The 20,580-nt window shown below is 40.3% G+C and overlaps 1 protein-coding gene across 3 annotated transcripts in view; it reads left to right on the forward strand.

Annotated features, from left to right (window-relative positions):
* Positions 1–979: 979 nt before the first annotated feature.
* The window catches only part of tmem214 (transmembrane protein 214), a 55,550-nt gene continuing 35,949 nt past the window's right edge, over positions 980–20,580 (forward strand). For 2 of the 3 annotated variants that reach the window (XM_049475087.1, XM_049475089.1), the window contains exon 1: positions 981–1,303. In XM_049475087.1, the coding sequence (XP_049331044.1) occupies positions 1,162–1,303 (142 nt within the window). In that variant the 5' untranslated portion in view covers positions 981–1,161. Of the gene's footprint in view, positions 1,304–20,580 lie in introns of all 3 variants that reach the window. The other variant, XM_049475088.1, reaches the window with a different exon arrangement.

A 20,580-nucleotide genomic window follows, 5' to 3' on the forward strand; every position in this document is an offset into this window, starting at 1 on the left:
AAATGCCTTGTATGTCACGTCAACACGGCAAACAGGTAAAAGTCTAGACTAAAATCAGTGTTCCTTGGATTACAATAATAAGAACCAGGAGAACATAACTATGGAAGGTAACCAATTGCAAGGACTAATAAATAAAAACTTAACCATTGCATTTTTATTTTATTTTTGAAATGTATTATGCAGTTCATCACGAAAAGGCAAGGCCAATGTGAAGCTTTAATTTTTCTTTTGCCAATTTCCTTTTTTATTTAAAGTTTGACTGTGAAATACCCTTTTTTATTGTAACTTTATTTTTTCTTTTTACATATGACCCGTGCTCAAGTGAAAAATTATATAAAAAGTATATGAAAAAGTATTTTATTTTTTGCTGATTATGTTGCTATTAAAGGTTCTGGGATATGAAATTGTTGGAAAAGAAATAATAAAACACTAATGTTTCAATATTATTAATGACATTAGATAAATAGCAATAAATAGCAATTAAATCCCCTATCCCTTAAACAAAATACGTCATACACTCATAGTTGTTTTGGCATTTGTTTCAAACGTGTGACAGACAGATATTTTGTGCTAGTTTAAGCTTCTGAATGGCGGCTTTTAGACAGACTTTTTGCTGGATATTTTTGTTGGACCTGGCAACCCAGCAGAAGGGAAAGTATAATGTCTGTGCCGTACTGGCTGTACTGTTCCAGATAAAAGCCCCAACACTCGCATAATACTTGTTTAAAGAAAAACAACTGAACAACTTTTTTAGCAAAATACATCATCGTCTTTCTCAAATTAATGGAATCCCTTGGCCACGTGGTTAGTGACTATTTTTATTTGTGTTTTTGGCCGTGTAGCTCCATTCAGCCTGTTCATTACGGACTCACCCGCGGGCTCCCTCTAACGGTTTTCTGATGTAACGGCGGCGGTAGGAAGTGGGTCCAACAGTATCGTCTCTCCATTACTGGCTCTTTGGTTCAAGATACGCGATGACGTCGTACCACCGAGGCAGACGTGGCACAGAGGCGATTTAGAACTGAGCTAAAGGCTAACGGAGCTAACTACGACCATTCTTCCTGCTGCAGAGAAAAGAGGAACAGAGGGACTTCCAGTAACAATTATAATAATTACAGAATTATTTTGTAGGGCGTTGTTGTTCAGTGGTCTCTGTAAACAATGGCATCACCAGTGAATAACAGCAGTGTGGGTAAGTGGGAGGTAGTGAGAAAAGGCAAGAAACGTCTGCCCGACAAGAAGTACAGTGGCGTTGGAAGAAAAGCACCCAGCGAGTCCAGTTCATCGAGAGTTGACTCATATCGTAAGTGCTTGTTTTAATATTAAAGTGTCATTGTCATGAATTAACTTCAAGTGCCACGCCGCTCAATACTGTGCGGTTGGAAAACGTTTACATTGGCGCAGGCCACGTCCTTACCGGACAGAAGTCTGGAACACTGAGCGGGGATCTAGCTGCTGTTAGCTAGTTGACGCGTGTTTTTACGGACGCGGTTTTGAGTTAACTGGCTTTGCTAAGTCTGAGACCATCCTGCGCAAACACGCAAACTAATAAACCTAACTAGCTAACCAGCTAACCCCAGAGCAACCCTTCTGTTACTTACCTTAGATAGCAAGCCAGCCAGCTAGCCAAGCTAACGAAAGTTTTCAGTGCCTTCACATGCTAACAAGCTAGATAACTGCATATTAATGTTTAATATGAACCCTTCTTTAAGACTGTAAGAATACGGTTATTCAAACTAAGCTAAACGTACTACTACTATAACTAATGACCGATGAGCTGTTTTACTAACGTTAGACAACTGACAACATTGTTTCAACGATGTCGCCAATTTCTAGAGTTGTGCTTGCGCTAACTAAAGATAAAAAAAGTAAAATATGAAAAAGTAACTCTGCTTTTCATTCTTTGTTTCTTTAGTCATGTTTTCCAGAAATAAAAAGTTAATTCAAACTGGTCCTCTACTTCTACTTTGATATTTGGTAGTTTATCTACAAAGGCTTTGCTAAGTTTTTACATACTATTTGATATGGATTAATTTAAGGATAGTTCAGTTACAACTAAAGGTTTTGTTTGGACCTACTATTAACCTACAATTATTATTATAATTCCATATTTTTTCTTTCATTATAAATAGTCTAGCTGTGGTCTCTAGTATGAATAAATGCCACGTGAGCCATTTTTTGTGAAAAAAAAAATGGTGCTCAGGTGTTTCTATTTAGCCCTGCTTTAGATCACTGAATTAGAGGTCTCTGAACAAAGGCAGGTTTTGGCTCTTGCTCATGAATATTCATACATGTAAATATATTGTCTCTGATTGGCTAATAACACTGCAGCAGGGAACACCTACCTGCCTCCCTCCACAATTTTACAGCTCTAAAACTCAAAGGACAAAATGTTTTTAGAGATAAAGCATTAGATATATAGATATAGCACTGAGTGCTAGGAAAAATTAACCCTTAAACTTTACTTAACGTGAGACTCAAGCGGCCCCGCGGTCAAGGAGCATTATCAATGACGCGAGCCGAGCCCAGACTGGCCGCCCTGGCGGCGCTCTCTCTCTGTGGCAGAGAAACGTTATCAATGCCACGTGCCAAGCCTCGCTTTACCAAACATTCACACAAAGCAATCCAGACTGTTCTCATACAGAGTTCCCCAATGGTGGAACAAACTACCTTCCACTACCAGATTAGGAGAATCTCTCGCTATCTTTAAGAAACTCCTGAAGACAGAGCTCTTATAACACCTCTAACAAACTAACTACTTCTAACCTAATTTTTGTTCAAGGGAGTATGGAGAAGGCACATCTGAAACAAAAGACTTGGTGTATAAATGTAAGACAAGGAACAGGTAGCGTAAGCTAGGACCGAAAGCGAAGTCACTTTGTTGTTGTTTTTATCATTTTGTGTTGTTATTTTAATTCTGTCAGACATGCTGCCTTTTGCTAGTAAAAATAAATGAAAACATTATTATTGCATTCAGATTTAGTTTTGACATTTGTTTTTCAGTTAATCAGATTTTTCTTTTTTCTTTTAGCTTAAATTTTACTTTTCACAATTAGCTTATTCTTTTTAGATTTCACTGTGAAATACCCGTATGGCAGTGAAAATGAAATTGCAAAAAAACGTTTTATTTTTTTATTTTTGTGATATATGACCAATGCTCCAGTGAAAAATTAATTTGCAAAAGAAAGGGATTTAACTTCATTTTTAATTTTGTCATAATATTTTTACACTTTTGGAAAAAGAAAGCGCAAAACGGTATTTGCATTTTCATTTTAGTGATTTTGTTTTAGTTTTATTTTTTGCAGTATTTACTTCCAATATTCCTCCTTTGTGATCTATGCAGTAATTTATTAATTACCGTATTTTTTGGGCTATAAGGCGCACTTAAAATACTTATTTTTTCCCAAAAATCGTCATTGCGCCTTATAATGCAGTGCGCCTTGTGTATGGATTTTGCTTGTGTTTACTGACCTCGATTTTTATGTGGTACACGGCGCTCTGTTGTGCAGAATTCCTCACCCACGCCAGAAAAAGATCCCCCTCTTGGGCTAGCGCGCGGTTACCTTTGACTGCCGTACTGCCTCTCGGCTGTGGCTCAGGGTAGCTAGTTTCCACTGTAGCTCCGTGGCCAGAACAAGGTGCCGGTAAACTTTCCTTTCCACCCGTTCTGGGGTAATAGCACAAACTGTTTCTTTTTAGCGCCCACTTCTAAGTAAAGTTAACCTCTTAACACGTGCTGGCCCACCGGCGGGCCAGAAATATTTAATATTTCATAACTGGCTGTGTTTCTGAATAGTTATGAACAGTTACAGGTTCAATATAGACATCCAATATACCATTTTAAAGCTTAGAATCTCTGCTTTTGAGCTATTTAGCCTATTTAGCGGAATATCCTTTCAGAAAATAAACATTTAGGGCGAAATATGCCTTGGTAATGATTTTAATAATTCATAACTCTCATATTTGCGTTTATCGTTCGTCCATATTTCATCGAATGCGGTCATGTCATACACCATTCGAACCGTCTGGCTCTCCGGATTCCAGAACTGTGCTTTTACTGTAGGATGTTTCAAGAATTAGAGCTGCGTCAGAGCGCATGTTTCCAGTAATAAAAGGCTCTCCTTTTGTCCTGGGGTAACCTCCGGTCACTGCCGCCACCCCCCGAACACACACCCGCGCTCAGCCACAGGTCCTACCTTCAAAACGCGTCCAGACTAAAGAGAATCCATCAATCCAGTCTCCTGTAATCCACAGTTATATCCAAACAGCGCTGGAAATCACTTCATCCAGAAATGAAACTTATCCAATCTTTATCTCTGTTTTAAAACCGTTTTATTCACCGAATTCGGCACAACACGCTATTATAGTCAGAAGCCTCGCGGAGTAATGCGGTACTTGCTGTGCTTCAACATAATATTATGGTCTGTCGGAGCGTTGCGGCTACCGTTGTCAGGAGCGTCGCGGAGTAATACGTACTTGCTGTGCTTCAACATAATATTATGGTCTGTCGGAGCGTTGCGGCTACCGTTGTCAGGAGCGTCGCGGAGTAATACGTACTTGCTGTGCTTCAACATAATATTATGGTCTGTCGGAGCGTTGCGGCTACCGTTGTCAGGAGCGTCGCGGAGTAATACGTACTTGCTGTGCTTGTTGATTTATTGCTCAGAGATGTTGTTATTTTTCACAGATATTGTGAAGGATTTATTGCTCAGAGTTATTGTTACTGATATAAATAAAGTTTCATTTAGTGCGCCTTATAATCCAGTGCGCCTTGTGTATGGACTAACACTAAAAATAGACCGTTCACTCATCGTGCGCCTTATAATACGGTGCACCTTATAGTCCGAAAAATACGGTAAACAGATTGTTTTCGCAGTAATACCTGATGCAAATAACATTGTAAGAAACTGAAACACAGACAGACTCTTTTGGAATGGTTTATTGTGAGTATTAATAAAAATAAGGAAATTGTCATTTTTGCATCCAATAAGCTGAATTGATGAGATCACTAATGGAGAGAAAATAATTTTGCGTTTTGAAAAACTACAGAAGAAACAAGCATAGCTCAGCTCGCCACAGTATCCCTAAGTTCTATTAAGCTGTCCTGATCCTATTTATTTATTTGTAATAAGGTTAACAATATCCATGATCTGTACATCGATTTTTGCCGTGCAGAGAATGTGTGGCCTTTTCATTATTCACGCAGCACTCAATTCAGAAAGTATAATCCAGCCTTATACGAGACCCCACTCTTAATGACCGCTGACATTTCAATAAGTTTTCCAGAACATTTATCATATGAAAATGTTACCTAGTTTATTGTGCCTGTCCTCTGCACGCCCAATACATCAAACAATCACAACAAGCATTTGAGGGTACAGGTACAACACAAATTAAAGGTATGTAACGAAAATTAAAACAGACATTTATGTTGATGTGTTTTTAGTCTGTCGAATTTGGGAGATCAGAAATGAGAAGTTATTTTATCCTTTTTTTTTCTTTGGATATTTTTTTCCTATAAAAGCCTTGTTGAAATTGTGGTGACTCATCAATTTGAAATAAAAAATGAGCGATTAGTTAAGAAGATCATGTGATGCGTCTATGGGTCCGCAAGTACATTGACTGCGCTCTCGCAACCCCGGCTCTTTATTTTTATTTTTATTTATATTCTCTTTTGCTCCAATTTCGGACGATTTACCTGATTCTCCTTCGTGGCCACCACTCAAAAACAACTTGACCTAACTCCAACATATTTTCCAACAAAGAAGAAACCGAAATCAAACGACTCCATGGAGCAATCTAACATGGCGGACACTATAGCCAGGCTGGATAGCGTTCTGACACGAGGCGCAACAATCTCCGGCTGGTGGATCTGCCTGAGGGAGCCAAAAAGGATGACCCGGTAGGTTTTATCAGATTATTGTTGCAGTAGTGGTTTCCATTGCTAACAGGCAAGGAAGTTGAAGTCGAGCGAGCGCATCGCATATACAGCAAAACAAGCACAGACCGGCAGAAACCGAGGATATTCGTTTTTTAAGCTCCTCAGTGACGTGATGGAGATCTGATTCTGCGTGAGGCGAGGTGAGGACTTTTCCCCTTTTACAGTCAAGAAACAGAGCTCCTTTACTGCAGTTCGCAGGGAGATGAGAGAGGCAGACATTCAGAACTTTCTCGTTTTTCCAGCAATCCTCAAGGTCTTAATCAATGGAGAAGTTAAAATGTTGAATGATCCCGAAGAAGCCTGCCAGCTCCTCGTCTCCCAACTTCAATCGATCTCTGCAGATATGGAGCAAGTTTAATTGCAACCTGAGGGTTAGCTCTATCCGAGATTTGTTTTGATTGCCTACTGCGACTCTAGACTGTATGGAAGAAACTCGATTGTGCTACAAAACTGTTGTTGCCCCTCTGGCTTGCAAGTTTCACACACTGTTTAATGACTGTTTAAATGACTTGCTAAATAGAGTGGGTTTGTTTTCCGTTTGTAATAATTGATGGTTTTACTGTCCAAGTATTTTTTGCCGAAACTACAATAGAGCTGGGATCAGCGTGCTTAATGTGCAAAGACCAGTGTGATTTGCCATATGTGATATGTCTTACTTATGCTTTATTTGTTAAGGATTTATTTACTGTGAATTTAATATCCGATAGTCATAACTGATTTAAATATTCTAAGCTGGAATGTTAATGGTTTAAACGATCCCCATAAGCGTACGAGCTGTTTGGAATTGCCAAGATGGAAAAAGAATAGTCTAGCTTTAATTCAGGAATCACATTTAAAAGCAAAAGATGTTCACAAGTAGGGCTGGGGCGGTATTGATTTTTTATAACCGCGGTAAAAAACTAACGCATCACCGCGATATTGCGGTTAACCGCGAGACCCCAAACCACCCCCCCCCCCCCAAAAAAAAAAACACCACAAATTTATTGGCAACAAATCTTTATTCTTCAAACCATACAGCCTACATACAACCTCTACATAAAACATAAATACAGCATAACAAGTGAACATATGCTGCCTGTATAATTCGTCATTGTACAGCTAACCTGTCTTTTTCCGAGCAGACTTTTTGAAGGAGGAGCTTGTCCGCCTCCCCCTTCTCCATCCATAGATCTATTTTAGGGCTGGCCCGAATAGCGGTTTTGAGCTCAGGATATTCGGCAGTAATTGGTAGCGAATATTCTAATATTCGTTTAAAAAAAAAAGACGAATTAATCCACAGCAAAATTTTCCACTGACCCCCGGCCCCGAAAAAAATATATTTCTCACCCCTTTCCTCGGGCCGTTCGGGCTCAAGGCTCAAGAAGTCTGTGTTTTTTTTTTATTCACACTCTTCTTATTTCTCATTAAATATCTACTAGATACAGATTATATCTGTACAGTATCATTTATTTCACTTCCCTCCTGAATATTTGGAGTGCATTATGTCTCCTTATGTTGTGTAGTTATGTAGTTTTCACCCCAGAATTTCTGCTGCCTCACACCAGGCTTCGGCTGCATCGCAGGGCAGGAGCGCAGCTGCGTTACGGCTATTTCGTTTGAATTGTGCAGTGCAGAGTATTACAGATTTTGTATTTTTGCACTTGGGCTATTAGCTCAATATTAAATATTTCGTTTGTTTATAAATTATTTTATATTCTTAAACCATGTTAAATTATATTCGATTGGAGGAAATTAATTCAGACATCATTTCTTTTTTGTCCCGTTACCGTTCCGCAAAAAAAATCCTTCTTTTAATCCCGCATCAGCCCGCCACATACACAGTTTTGCCGCACCTGCCCCGCGGTCCTAAATAAATTTAATAAATTACATTTAGTGCTTAAAATAAAATAAAAAAATTATTAAAACCGCGCTGAATAGTGCGGTCACGTTTCTTACCACATTACAAAAAAAAAATCGGTGTGTGTGCGCGTGTCGGTCCATTCTCCGCTCCTTTTTTGTGCTTAGGGTTTTTTTGTTGCGTGCATGAGAATCACTGCGTGATTATTACAATTTTCTTAACTATTTATTAATGTGCTCCCACATCCTCTGGATTGATTAAACTCCTGTTCCCGCCAATAACAATTCAGTTCTGTCTGTGCCGCAAGATATCCTGACGGGACCCGCGTCATATAATATGTTGATTAAAATGTCGTGACGTTAAGAAATCGGCTCGCAAGAGACAACCGACCAAGAAAAAGACATTAGTTCCATTTTAAAATAATAGAAACCTGTCCTTTATGTTTGACAATTTTTGTTTCACTTTACGTGTCCTTACTCATCTGAAGTTTATTTATCTGAACTGAGTTTTATATGGTTATATTTGTAGCGGTTCTGAACTCAGTTCCGCGTGCTGTGAAAGAGACAAGGCGCAGCGTATTTTACCTCAGACTTGGTCAGATAACAACATTTCAGTAAAGATGGTGGTTATAGTTTTATATCATTGCTTTGCTGTTTGAACTACACTTCAACCAACCTTACTATTTTTCCCAAGACTGAGGCGCAATGCCGCGCGTTCTCCGCGGTGCTCACGCAGAACAGCCAGCAGCCAGACAATGAATTAATATATTTTACTTTCTCAAAATGTGACCACGGAACACCTTACATGGCTCTATGGTTTACCTTGAGGTGGGTGAATTAGTTTGATGTGTTGGCGAGAGGTGCAGACACCACTTTCCGGCAAATCTTGCAGATGATTCTCTTCTGTTCTGAGTCTTTTTCTTCCTTTTTTCTCAACTTACTGAGCCTGCCCTGTAGCTTCCATTTCCGAGCCAATATTAGTGCTGCTAATCTTCACTCTCTTCAGCAGCCTCAATGGAGACGAAGTGAGCAGGAGACTCCAGAGCTGTTCTGACCTCAATGAGTACCACGCACCGCGTTTTGCTTAACCCATTCGCTGCCGCGCCAGTGCAGCGGCAGCACAGATAAATGACAAAAAATTTTATATTCGATATTATGAATTTTGAGATCGTTTGACACCAATATCTATCGCGATCAAAATATATTTGATATATTGCACAGCCCTATAGTGTAGGACTTACACTTGACATATTAATACTGAATTCACCACAGTTGTGCTTATATGGAGCATTTTACTACCGCTCAAAACGCAGTCAATCAGATTTGACAGCCATAAAAAAATGCGGTAATGACGGTAATGAGCTCATCACCGCGGTGACGTCCCATAACCGCGGTATTGCGGTAATAAAATTATCGTCACAGCCCTATTCACAAGTGTAACAATAAATTTTATGAAATTATTTCTAGTTCCAATGCGGGCAGCAAACGAGGGATGCTATGATTATGGCACAGAGGAAATGATGGATGTCTATTTTGGAAAAGGCCGGCGATGCGGAGGGCGGAATAGCCCATGTTAAAATTCTGGCTGCTAATAGTAAAATTGCGTTCCTGTCTGTTTATGCCCCCTCTACCGGAGACCTGAGTTTTTACTCTACTTTATCTACCTAACTTTTGGATATGTCAGACTGTGAGGTGGTTCTAGTTATGTATCATACTTAAGATCGGTCTGGAGAGAACGAATCTCATAATAATAAAATGCCTTTCTAGCCAGATTTTGTGTACATTCCTTCCCTGTCTCTGTGACTTTCGGCATGTTTTACTGCCAGTTCTCGTGCTCTCTCTCATTATTAAGGCATTTTTCCCGGCCAGGTCCCAATTCAATAGCACAAATCTGATTGGCAGAAGAGAGCGTTTGGTGATTTTACACCACATGTGATTGGTCTGTGAGTTTACTGCACCGCAAAGCACGTACCGCAAGACAAGAAAAGACAAGAAAGGTTTTAAATGAACATAGAAGAAAATCCTTCTCTGTAGTTTTCGGTTTGGGTCCGCATTGGACAACGTCTGGGTCCGGACTCTGACCGCGGTCCACCTATTAGTGACCCCTTCTGTAGATGCTCTAAAAGCTTTGATAGCCTCAAATGGAGTTACTTATGGTTAGTTTTAGAAAAAAATGGGTCTTGGTCAAACTTTTATAGACATGATTAAAGTTCTATATTCCAATCCAATTCCAATATTTATTACCAGTGCAGCTCATCATAAATCCTTATATGCAGACAGTATTTTATTGTTTTTGGGCAAGCCGAATCACTCCATTACCTTTATTTTGACACTCTTTGATAATTTTAGTCTCCTCCCTGGTTACAAGATTAATTGTGTTAAATATTGCTTTCTTCCACTTAATCTCAACCTTTCCTGGTAGTATGCTGATTGTCAACTCTTTTAAATATCTTTGTGTAGACATTTTTCCTTCCGTAAATGAAATTGCGACAAAAATTTTGAATTGGTCTAATTTCCCTAATTTTCTACATGCACGCATATCAGCAGTCAAAATGAATGTTCTTCCCCGTATACATTTTGTAAATGATTCCCCTACTTCCGCCAGTTGGGTTTTGGGACAAGCTTATATCTAACTGTCTTTCTATATTTGAAATTGGAAATGCCCACGCATTAAGTTGTTGGCGAATCAGCATAGTAAACCAGAGGGAGGGCTTTCGTTTCCAAATTTCAAGCTTTATGCCCAAGCTTTTGTACTATGACCAATGGCAGTTTGGCTTAACCCAAATCTTTGTACATCATGGCATCCAATTGAAGAGGCTCTTGTTGCACCACACACTCTGGAGGACTTGATATTTAGTGGTATATCTATCACTGTAAATTATGTTTTGTCCCCATAATATCATACTTGATATCCACATGGAGAATCGTAGAGAAAATGAATGGATTCAGTTGTTAAATGGCATCGCCATTCCCCGCTTCTTTACAATTCTAATCTTCACTCTGTTAATGCTCCTTTTTGCCGCCCACAGTGGTCTCAGACACATTTAAAACATTTAATGATATATACACTTAAGAAGGCCTAAAATCTGTTCAGGACCTTCAGTCTCTTTGATATACCAACTACTTTTTTTTATATGTATTTATGAATTAAATCAGCACTCTGTGCTAATGGGGTTGTAGCAAACACAAATCTACCTATACATCCTTTGTGTAAGTTTATTTTACAAGGTGACCATACCCCAAATTTGGTCTCTAACATTTTTTACTCAAATCTACATATACCCCTTTGTCAATTATCCCGAACAATGTTTTACCAGGTATCTGTTCTGATCATATTTGGGGTTTTACTTTTATATCCTAAACACCAAGTAGTCCAATGGAAAATTATACATAGAGCATATTGAACTCCTTTGAAGACATTTAAGTTGCCCAGAAACATTTGGATTCAAACCTTACCAGACATTATATCTGTGGAGCTATTAACGGCTCGTATACATGGTGCCAAGGCCAGGACACTGAGAAGATGGCGGGATGCCTTTATAAAGGCGGAGCTGCTTCTGTTACATAAGAGAACTTTCACAACTATTGTGATAGATGGTTTGAATTTTATAAACTTTTTATATACTTTTGATTTTGTTTGTTAGCTGCATTTAGTCAATAGCTGCATTCCAGTGGTCAGAGGTCAATAACTAAGGACTCAAATATTAATACATCTAGTATTAATACAACTAGTATCAATGACTTGATATATACTAAAAACTAAAAAAGTGTGTATGTATGTGTATGTATTAGGGTTGCAGCGGTAACCGGTTTCACGGTATACCATGGTATTAAAATGCACGATTTTCATACCGTGTGTGTTGGCTTATTACCGGTAAAACGCAAGCCAGCGGAGAAACTCACCCACGCATGCGCAACTCTGCTCCGCTTCAGCTACTCAGCACACAGCGGTGAGAACGGCAGAAAGTGCATCAGACTAAACAAATCTCCGTCCGCCTAAAAAAAGGCTAAACTAAAATCAGCAAAGTGGGACTATTTCGGAGACCCGCCGAACGCACCCGAAGATGGTTATCCGATTTGTAATCAATGTGGCCGTAAAGTCACAGCTAAAGGTGGACATACGTCAAACCTGTTCTCCCATCTCCGAGAACACCACCCCGCTGTGCAGCGCAAAGTATGTGTTTAGTTTATAATTTTAATCTGAACCTAAATAAAACCTCTTTGTAGTCGTGCACAACCCATGCGGTAAGCGCCCGCAAAAGCGCTGAGTTATCCGAAATTTGGGCATGCAGGTACAGGCGTGAAGTGCGTGCTATGATGGATTCGTGTGTTCGTGTAAAGGTCCTGGCCGGACTGGATGTGAAAGACGCCAATCATTTACATGCGTTCATTTTCAAATTCTGACGTGCCTGTTTTTCATATGTTAAAACCAGACTCGGTGTGAAAGCCTTAAAATTAAACGGACGTTTACAACAGTTGATCAGACACTGACCCAGGCTCAGTTTATCAGATATTAAATAATTTAAACTTAAATAATTGTACTGAATATTTTAAATACAGTATCTTTACTTCTTAGAGGACATGTAATGTGTGACGTGTGTGTGTGTGTGTATGTGTGTACATATATATTATATATATATTTATATATATCTTTTTTTTTATATACACTCTTAGTGCCCTTAAGAGTAGTGTAAAAACCTGGTTTCCTTCACCTGATGGTGTACAGCTTATTTTTTTTAAGGAGACATTATCTATATAGTTGTTCCAGGTTTCTACAATAAATAGTTAATTGAACAAAAAACCTTTGTTGTAATTTCTTTAAGGGTCAGTTTAATAATTTATGTAACAAACTGTGATACCGTGATAACCGTGATACCGCGGTATTTTCTGAGACGGTTATCATATCGTGAAAATCTCATACCGTTGCAACCCTAATATGTATACGTTTGTGTGTGTGTGTGTGTGTGTGTGTGTGTGTGTATATATATACATACAAACAGTGGTGTGAAAAAGTGTTTGCCTCCTTCCTGATTTACTGATTTTTTTGCATGTTTGTCAAACTTTAATGTTTCGGAACATCAAACCAATTTAAATATTAGTCAAAGACAACTCCGGTAAACACAAAAGGCTATTTTTAAATGAAGGTGATTATTATTAAGGGAGAAAAAAATTCAAATCTACATGGCCCTGCGTGAAAAAGTGATTGCTCCCTACACTTAATCGGTATTCGGGCCGCCCTCAGCAGCAACAACTGCAACCAACCGTTTGCGATAACTTGCAATGAGTCTTTTACAGCGCTGTGGAGGAATTTTGGCTCCACTTATCTTTGCAGAATTGTTGTAATTCAGCCACATTGGAGGGTTTTCGAGCATGAACAGCTTTTTTAAGGTCATGCCACAGCATCTCAATCGGATTCAGGTCAGAACTTTGACAGGGCCACTCCAAAGTCTTCATTTTGTTTTTCTTTAGCCATTTAGAGGTGGACATGCTGGTGTGTTTTGGATCATTGTCCTGCTGTTCAAATTCCTTTCAGATTGAGGTCACACACAGATGGTCGGACATTCTCCATCAGGATCTTTTGGTAGATAGCAAAATTCATGGTTCCATTTATCACAGCAACAGCCCCAGACCATCACCTACCACCATGTTTTACTGTTGGTGTTACTGTTGGTTACCATTTCCGACACCCTGTTACTAGGGGTGGGAATCGATTACTATCTCACGATTCGATTCGATTCCGATTTTGGGGGCCACGATTCGATTCAAAATCGATTTTTGATTCAAAACGATTTGAATTATAAATATTTCTGCTTCTGGCTTATGAATCGTATTGAAAAAAAACCCTCCATAATATACACTGGTCCTGGAGCAAGTAATGTGTTACAAAAACAATAAAATGTGCAGGAATGTGGGTCCTCAGTGACAGAGGAATCACTGGGATATCACAATGACGTTAATGAACAATAAATACATAAATAAATAACACTGCTTTATTACCAGGCTACTAGCGGTGGTGTGTAGGTGACGCTGCTGGGCTGATGTGATGATAGCAGTGGAGCGCTAAAGTTCAGGAGCAGCTGCTGATTAACTAGTTAATTTAAGGTGGTTGTATTTCTTCAGAAAGGGGGCAGGAGGTGGAGAAATTAATTCATATTGTCCATTCCTTAATTCCTCTGTGATGAGGAGCTGAAATTAGCTCTGATTAGCTTATTGTTATTTTTCCGTTCCGCCTTAAATGCTGCAGCCCGCTGCCACCTGTAGCGTTATTTAAGGTGGAACTGGAAAGTTAGCTAGTTAGCTAGCTAACAGTTACTGAAACTAACTACTAGCGATCTTTTTTATGCTTGTTATGAAGCATTCTGCCATAAAACATTGAAACTACACGTTAATCTAAGGTAATATAGTGCTTGTTCTGCCATCTTACCGGTGATTCTCAAACACCTACGCTCTGTGTGTGTCTGGAAGATCTCCAAAGGGACAAGCGCTATCCCCAGGGTTGCCAGGTCCAACAAAAATACCCAGCCCAAAATCAGTCTAAAACCCGCCCCTCAGAATCGATTTTGGGACATTTTAAATCGATTCTGAATCGTAGTAAATGAGAATCAAGATTCTTATGTGAATCGATTTTTTGGCACACCTCTACCTGTTACTGCACGTTACTTTAGCCGCTCAATGAACTTTTTTTTTTTTTTTTCATAACTTCTTGCATACAGACAAAGGAGCAAGCGTGTGTGTAAGTCACAATGAAAGGGGAGGATGAGAACATACTATGGCGTCATTTTACTGCCAATAGTCGAAGTTTCCAATCAGATGTGGCAAAAGGATTTGACCAATTCAATTTATAATGCTGCTTGCTCTGCATTCTCATTGGTTGAAAAAAACGCGATGAAACTTAAATATTAACTACAAGACATTTTTACATTAATGAAATATGTTGCTCTGAAATAATGAAATGTAATATCCTTGCTTAAAATTATGATATAAGTTTGTTACATATATTATTAAATTGACCCCCAAAAAAGTTTTTTTGTTCAATTAACTATTTATTGTAGAAACCTGGAACAATTATAATTTTAATTATAATTATTTTAAAAACTGTACATCATCAGGTGAAGGAAACCCGGTTTTTCCACTACTCTTAAGGGCATTAAGAGTGTATATACAGGTGCTGGTCAACGAATTAGAATAATTTGAAATAGTGCAATCATGAAATTCTTTGAATGCATTTTTTGTGCAGAAAGCAAATCAGGTGTTCACCGCACCTGTCCTACTCGTTAGACTAATCACAGAACTCGTTACCTGGGAAAAAATTTGCTCAGCTGAGCTTTCCAAAAGGCCCATTTAGGCCATTTAACTGTGACACTGTTGTTTTATTGAATTAGAATAATGGAGAAACCGTTTCATTGAATTAGAATAAATGCTCGAATTTTTGTTTTCTGTGAAGAGGGTTCACTGTGCAGTAGGCCTGGACAATAATTCGATATCGGTATTTATCGCGATAAGAAATGTTTCAATAACTGTGATATCACTTTTGTGGTATATCGATATGTATTATGTACAGAATCTGTCACGGACAGGCGTTTTTTTACTGGCGTCAGCTCGCCGCAGAGCCAAACACATTCAGCCCCCATAGCTGTGCTACCTCAGTGCGTGATGACGCAATCACACAGGCACGTAGCCAGATAGGCTAGGCTAGGCTAGGTTAAAATGGCTAGGCTAGGCTAGGCTAGGTTAGGTTCAGGTCCGCTCCGCTACGCATCTAAAATGTCTCGAAACGGAGCCGGGACGAGCGGATCCAAGGCTAGGGTAGACTCGGTTCGGTCAGCCGCTGTTTCGCTCGCTCATCCGCGGCTCCGCTGGCCCAGCCGCGGGTCCGCTCGCTCATCCGCGCCTCCGCTCGCTCATCCGCGCCTCCGCTCGCTCATCCGCGGCTCCGCTCGCTCATCCGCGGCTCCGCTCGCTCATCCGCGGCTCCGCTCGCCCAGCCGCGGCTCCGCTCGCCCAGCCGCGGCTCCGCTCGCCCAGCCGCGGGTCCGCTCGCCCAGCCGCGGGTCCGCTCGCTTGCCGCTTTGCTGCAAATTGTGCCGGTGAGTGGAGCCGACAAGCAGCGTAACGTTAATACATCTAATCTGTTCCACCACCTCAATCAGTTCCACTACATACAATATTTTCCTTATACTGACTGAAGCACTTTAATAGATTATGTTGAAACTAAGTTATTTAAAGTTTATGAATCCTTTAGGTTTGTTTATTTGCCGTTGATATCATGTTGAATACCTCTTGTATTCTGGCTGAAGCACTTTAATAGATTATGTTGTCACTAAGTTATTTATAGTTGAAAAATCCTATAGGTTTGTTTATTTGACGGGAAAATCTTGTTGCTTTTATGTATATAAAGGCTTCTTGTATTATATATCCTAGTTAAAACACTTTTGTTTTAATCTGTTAAATTTGTTTACAATGAATAAGAAGCTCTGCCTCTGTTGTCATTTAAAGTTATTTTTATTTGTAATAGTTATATAGGCTTATGTTTGACAGGGATGTCATGTTATTATTTTGCTATATGCAAATAAAATTGAGCATTGATTTATTTTGACTACTTTTATTTCTAAAGTATTAAAGTTTTTGTGAAAGGAGGTTTCAAAGACTTAAAAAACATTTTCATACAGTAGTAGGTACAGATTTCCATTAGATAGATTGATACAAAAAGTGCAAATACACAGTTAAATAATAATTTAAATTTGCAGTGCAAGCTGCAGAGATTGCAGGGATTCTTTTTCTGAGGCCTTCAAAGTATTTATCGATATCGAAATTATATCGTATCGACCGAAATTTAAGGAATATATCGTGATATAAATTTTGGCCATATCGTCCAGCACTACTGTGCAGTATAAAGTCAGGGTTGAGTAGAATTTCTAAGTTGTAAAATCAATCATGGGTAAGCAGCGCGACCTCTCAACCGGAATAGTGGCTCAAATTCAAGCCCTTCGCCAACAAGGCTTGACCCAAACTAAAATTGCTGAGCAGCTCGGCATCAGCCAGTCTTCCGTCTGCAAAGCTCTCAAGAAAAACTGCAGCAAGCGCACCAACTGTTCCGGCGTCCGAAAAACTTCTGCTCGCGACAACAAGCAGCTGAGAAAGATCGCAGTCAGCAACCGGTTCAAGTCCACTTCCGAGCTCACCGACTTGTGGAACAAGCAGACCGGCGCTGACGTCTCCAGATCAACCACTTACCGTCGTCTGCGCGAACTCGGCTTCAAATCTCGCGTTCCAGCAGTAAAACCGATGCTGAACAAGAAACAAATGGAGAAACGTCTGAAGTGGGCCAAAGAACACGGCGAGTGGACTGCTGAAGACTGGCAGAAAGTGGTCTTCAGTGACGAATCACGCTTCTGCATCTCCTTCGGTGACCAAGGTCCTCGTGTCTGGCGTCATGGTGGCGAAACCTACAACCACGAGTGCGTGAAAAGATCCGTCAAGTTTCCCCAGAGCGTTATGGTCTGGGGATGCATGTCCGCTCGAGGTGTAGGGAAACTCTGCTTCCTCAAGAAGACTGTCAATGCTGCCGTATATCAAGATGTTCTGGAAACGTTCCTGATTCCGACTGTTGAGGAACAGTTCGGCGAAGAAGACTTCATATTTCAACAGGATCTTGCACCGGCTCATGCGGCAAAGTCGACCAAAGATTGGTTCACTAAAAAACAGCTTGAAGTTTTGGCATGGCGGGCCAACTCGCCTGACCTCAATGTCATTGAAAACCTTTGGGCCATCGTCAAGCGGAAAATTCGCGACAGAAAGCCTACTACGCTGGACCAACTGAAGCAGAACATCGCCACTGCCTGGGAAGCTGTGAGTGCGGAAACTTGCGACAAGCTGGTCAAATCGATGCCGCGGAGACTTCAGGCAGTCATACAAGCCAAGGGGGCAGCCACAAAATACTGAGAAAGTGATGATTGTAATTATAATAAAAATTATTCTAATTCAATGAAACGGTTTCTCCATTATTCTAATTCAATAAAACAACAGTGTCACAGTTAAATGGCCTAAATGGGCCTTTTGGAAAGCTCAGCTGAGCAATTTTTTTTCCAGGTAACGAGTTCTGTGATTAGTCTAACGAGTAGGACAGGTGCGGTGAACACCTGATTTGCTTTCTGCACAAAAAATGCATTCAAAGAATTTCATGATTGCACTATTTCAAATTATTCTAATTCGTTGACCAGCACCTGTATAATATAAGGGCATTAAGTGTGTATATATAATATATATATCTGGCACCAGCCTCTCCTGCCTCTCTTCCAGGACGGGTTGCTGGGTTGCTGAGATGCTGAGGTAACGCGAGACCTTAACGCGAATCTCGGCAGTATTGAGCAAGGCAGCGAGGCAGTGATTGCTAAACACTAGCTGTATAGATTAATTAGCCAGCTTAGATTTAGACAGCTTTAAAGGCTATAAAGTTTATATTAGTTAGATAATAACTACCTGAAGCGCACTGGAGGACGGCGAAGAGGACCTGGACAGTCTGCAAACTTTTATTGACGAGTGTTTCGAGCGAGTTGTTATGGGGAAACCAGACAAAACGCCGACTCCCTCAGGTAAAAAAGGAGCTCCGTCCGCCAAGAGGAGTCGCCCTGAAGATTCTCCTGGGGCTACTTCACATTCCAGCGATATGGTGGATATTCTGGAGTCCATAGATAAGAAGCTGTCCAGTTTCGACGCTCGCCTTTCCATTCTGGAAATTCTCCATAAGGAGTTTCAGGCATTGCGGGAGTCTGTGGAGTTCAGCCAGCAGCAGGTGGAAACACTCGCTGCGGAAAACACTGCCCTCAGAGAGTCGGTGAACTCCCTCACTAAGGGAATGACCCAGCTCTCAGAGGAAAATAAAAAAATAAAAGAGACCGTCCTCGAGCTCCAGGCCCGCGGCATGAGAGACAACCTCGTGTTTTCTGGATTACCAGAGAAGCAAGAGGAAAACCCGGAGACAACAGTGAAGGAGTTCATACAGACTTACCTGAAGCTTCCGGAGGACACTGTGAAGACCATCACCTTCGCTCGCGTTCACCGCATAGGAGCTAAACGACCCGGACGACACCGATCCAGACCCATCGTGGCTAAGTTTGAACACTTCAAACAGAAGGAACTGGTGAAGAGCCGCGGGCGAGAGCTGAGGGGAACGGACTTCAGCGTTAACGACCAGTTTCCCAAAGAAATCCTGGAGCGACGCAAAGTTCTGTTCCCTATCCGAAAAAAATACATCCAGGAAGGTTCTCGGGCTGTCATCGCGGTGGATAAACTCTACGTGAACGGACAGCTTCACCGCGACCAGAAAACCACGCCATGGCTGTACTGACCAGGTGATCTGTATACAAACACGTCTGTTCTGACTCTTTCACTCCTTCTCCGCTAAAAGCTCATTAGATATGTCTGTTTATAACTATTAATGCCGGGTCAATCAGTATAGCAGACTGTTACCATGTTAAGCACTCATTGTTTTTTTTTTTTGTTATTGTTTTTTGTTTGTTTGTTTTTTTTTTTTTTTTTTTTTTGCACCCAACATGTTTACCACACGAGCACACAGTCATACAGGTTACATGCGAGAGCACACACACACACACACACACACACACCGTTAGTGAGCACACGTGACTTTCCCAGGTAACTCAAATATGAGCATGCTGAGGTTTGTCTCATGGAATGTACGTGGAGCTGGTTCGGGGGAAAAGAGGGTAAAAATTGCCCATCGGTTAAATGATTTAAAAGGCTGACATTGTGTTTCTACAGGAGATGCATGTATCTAAAACATCTGCGCAAACATTCTCCTTTCCACAGTTTCCTCACACATACTCAGCCTGTTATAACTCCAAACAAAGAGGTGTAGCTATATTGATTAACAAAAAGTTAAACTTCACCATCAGAAACACTATATCAGACCCAGAAGGCAGATTTATAATACTTAATTTATCTATTCAAAATATTAATTTTTGCATTGCTAGTATATATGCGCCAAATGTTGATGACCCCTCCTTCTTTCATACCTTTTTCACTTCACTTCACTGATCACTCTGACACCACACTGGTGATAGGAGGAGACTTCAACTTGGTACTTAATGAAGAGATTGACAGGCTCAGTACAGCAGTGAGTCAAAGGAACTGGCAGTCTGCAGACATTCTTAAACAGTACATGAAGGATTTTGGTCTATGCGATGCTTGGCGTTCACATCACCCCACTCTGAGAGAGTATAGTTTTTTCTCACACATACATAAATCTCACTCTCGCTTAGATTACTTTTTAGTTAGCCGCTCTATGTTGAGGGAAATCACAGACACTCAAATTCACCCTATCATTATTAGCGATCACGCACCGGTGTCTATGTCTTTGACACGGAAAAGAGTTATACCACCAGCTAGGAACTGGAGATTTAATACATCATTACTTAATGAACAAGATTTCATTAATTACTTCAAAAAAGAGTGGGCTATATATTTAGAACATAATGACCTGCCTGGAATATCGCCATGTGTTCTTTGGGAAGCAGGGAAGGCAGTAATGCGGGGTAAAATAATATCTTACTGCGCACATAAGAAAATTAAAGAAAAAACTTGTGTGTCAGAATTGGAACAGAAAATAAAATCATTAGAAACAGCCTATGCTGCTTCACCACAAGAACATATAATTAACACCCTGCGGAAATTAAGATTGGAACTAAATGAAATCATTGATAAAAAGACACAATTTATGTTGCAGAGGCTGCGTTTGGAAAACTTCGAGCATGGAAATAAATCTGGAAAATTCCTGGCAAACCAAT

The sequence above is a fragment of the Astyanax mexicanus genome, chromosome 2 (genome assembly GCF_023375975.1).
Source record: "Astyanax mexicanus isolate ESR-SI-001 chromosome 2, AstMex3_surface, whole genome shotgun sequence".
Taxonomy (NCBI): Eukaryota; Metazoa; Chordata; class Actinopteri; order Characiformes; family Acestrorhamphidae; genus Astyanax; species Astyanax mexicanus.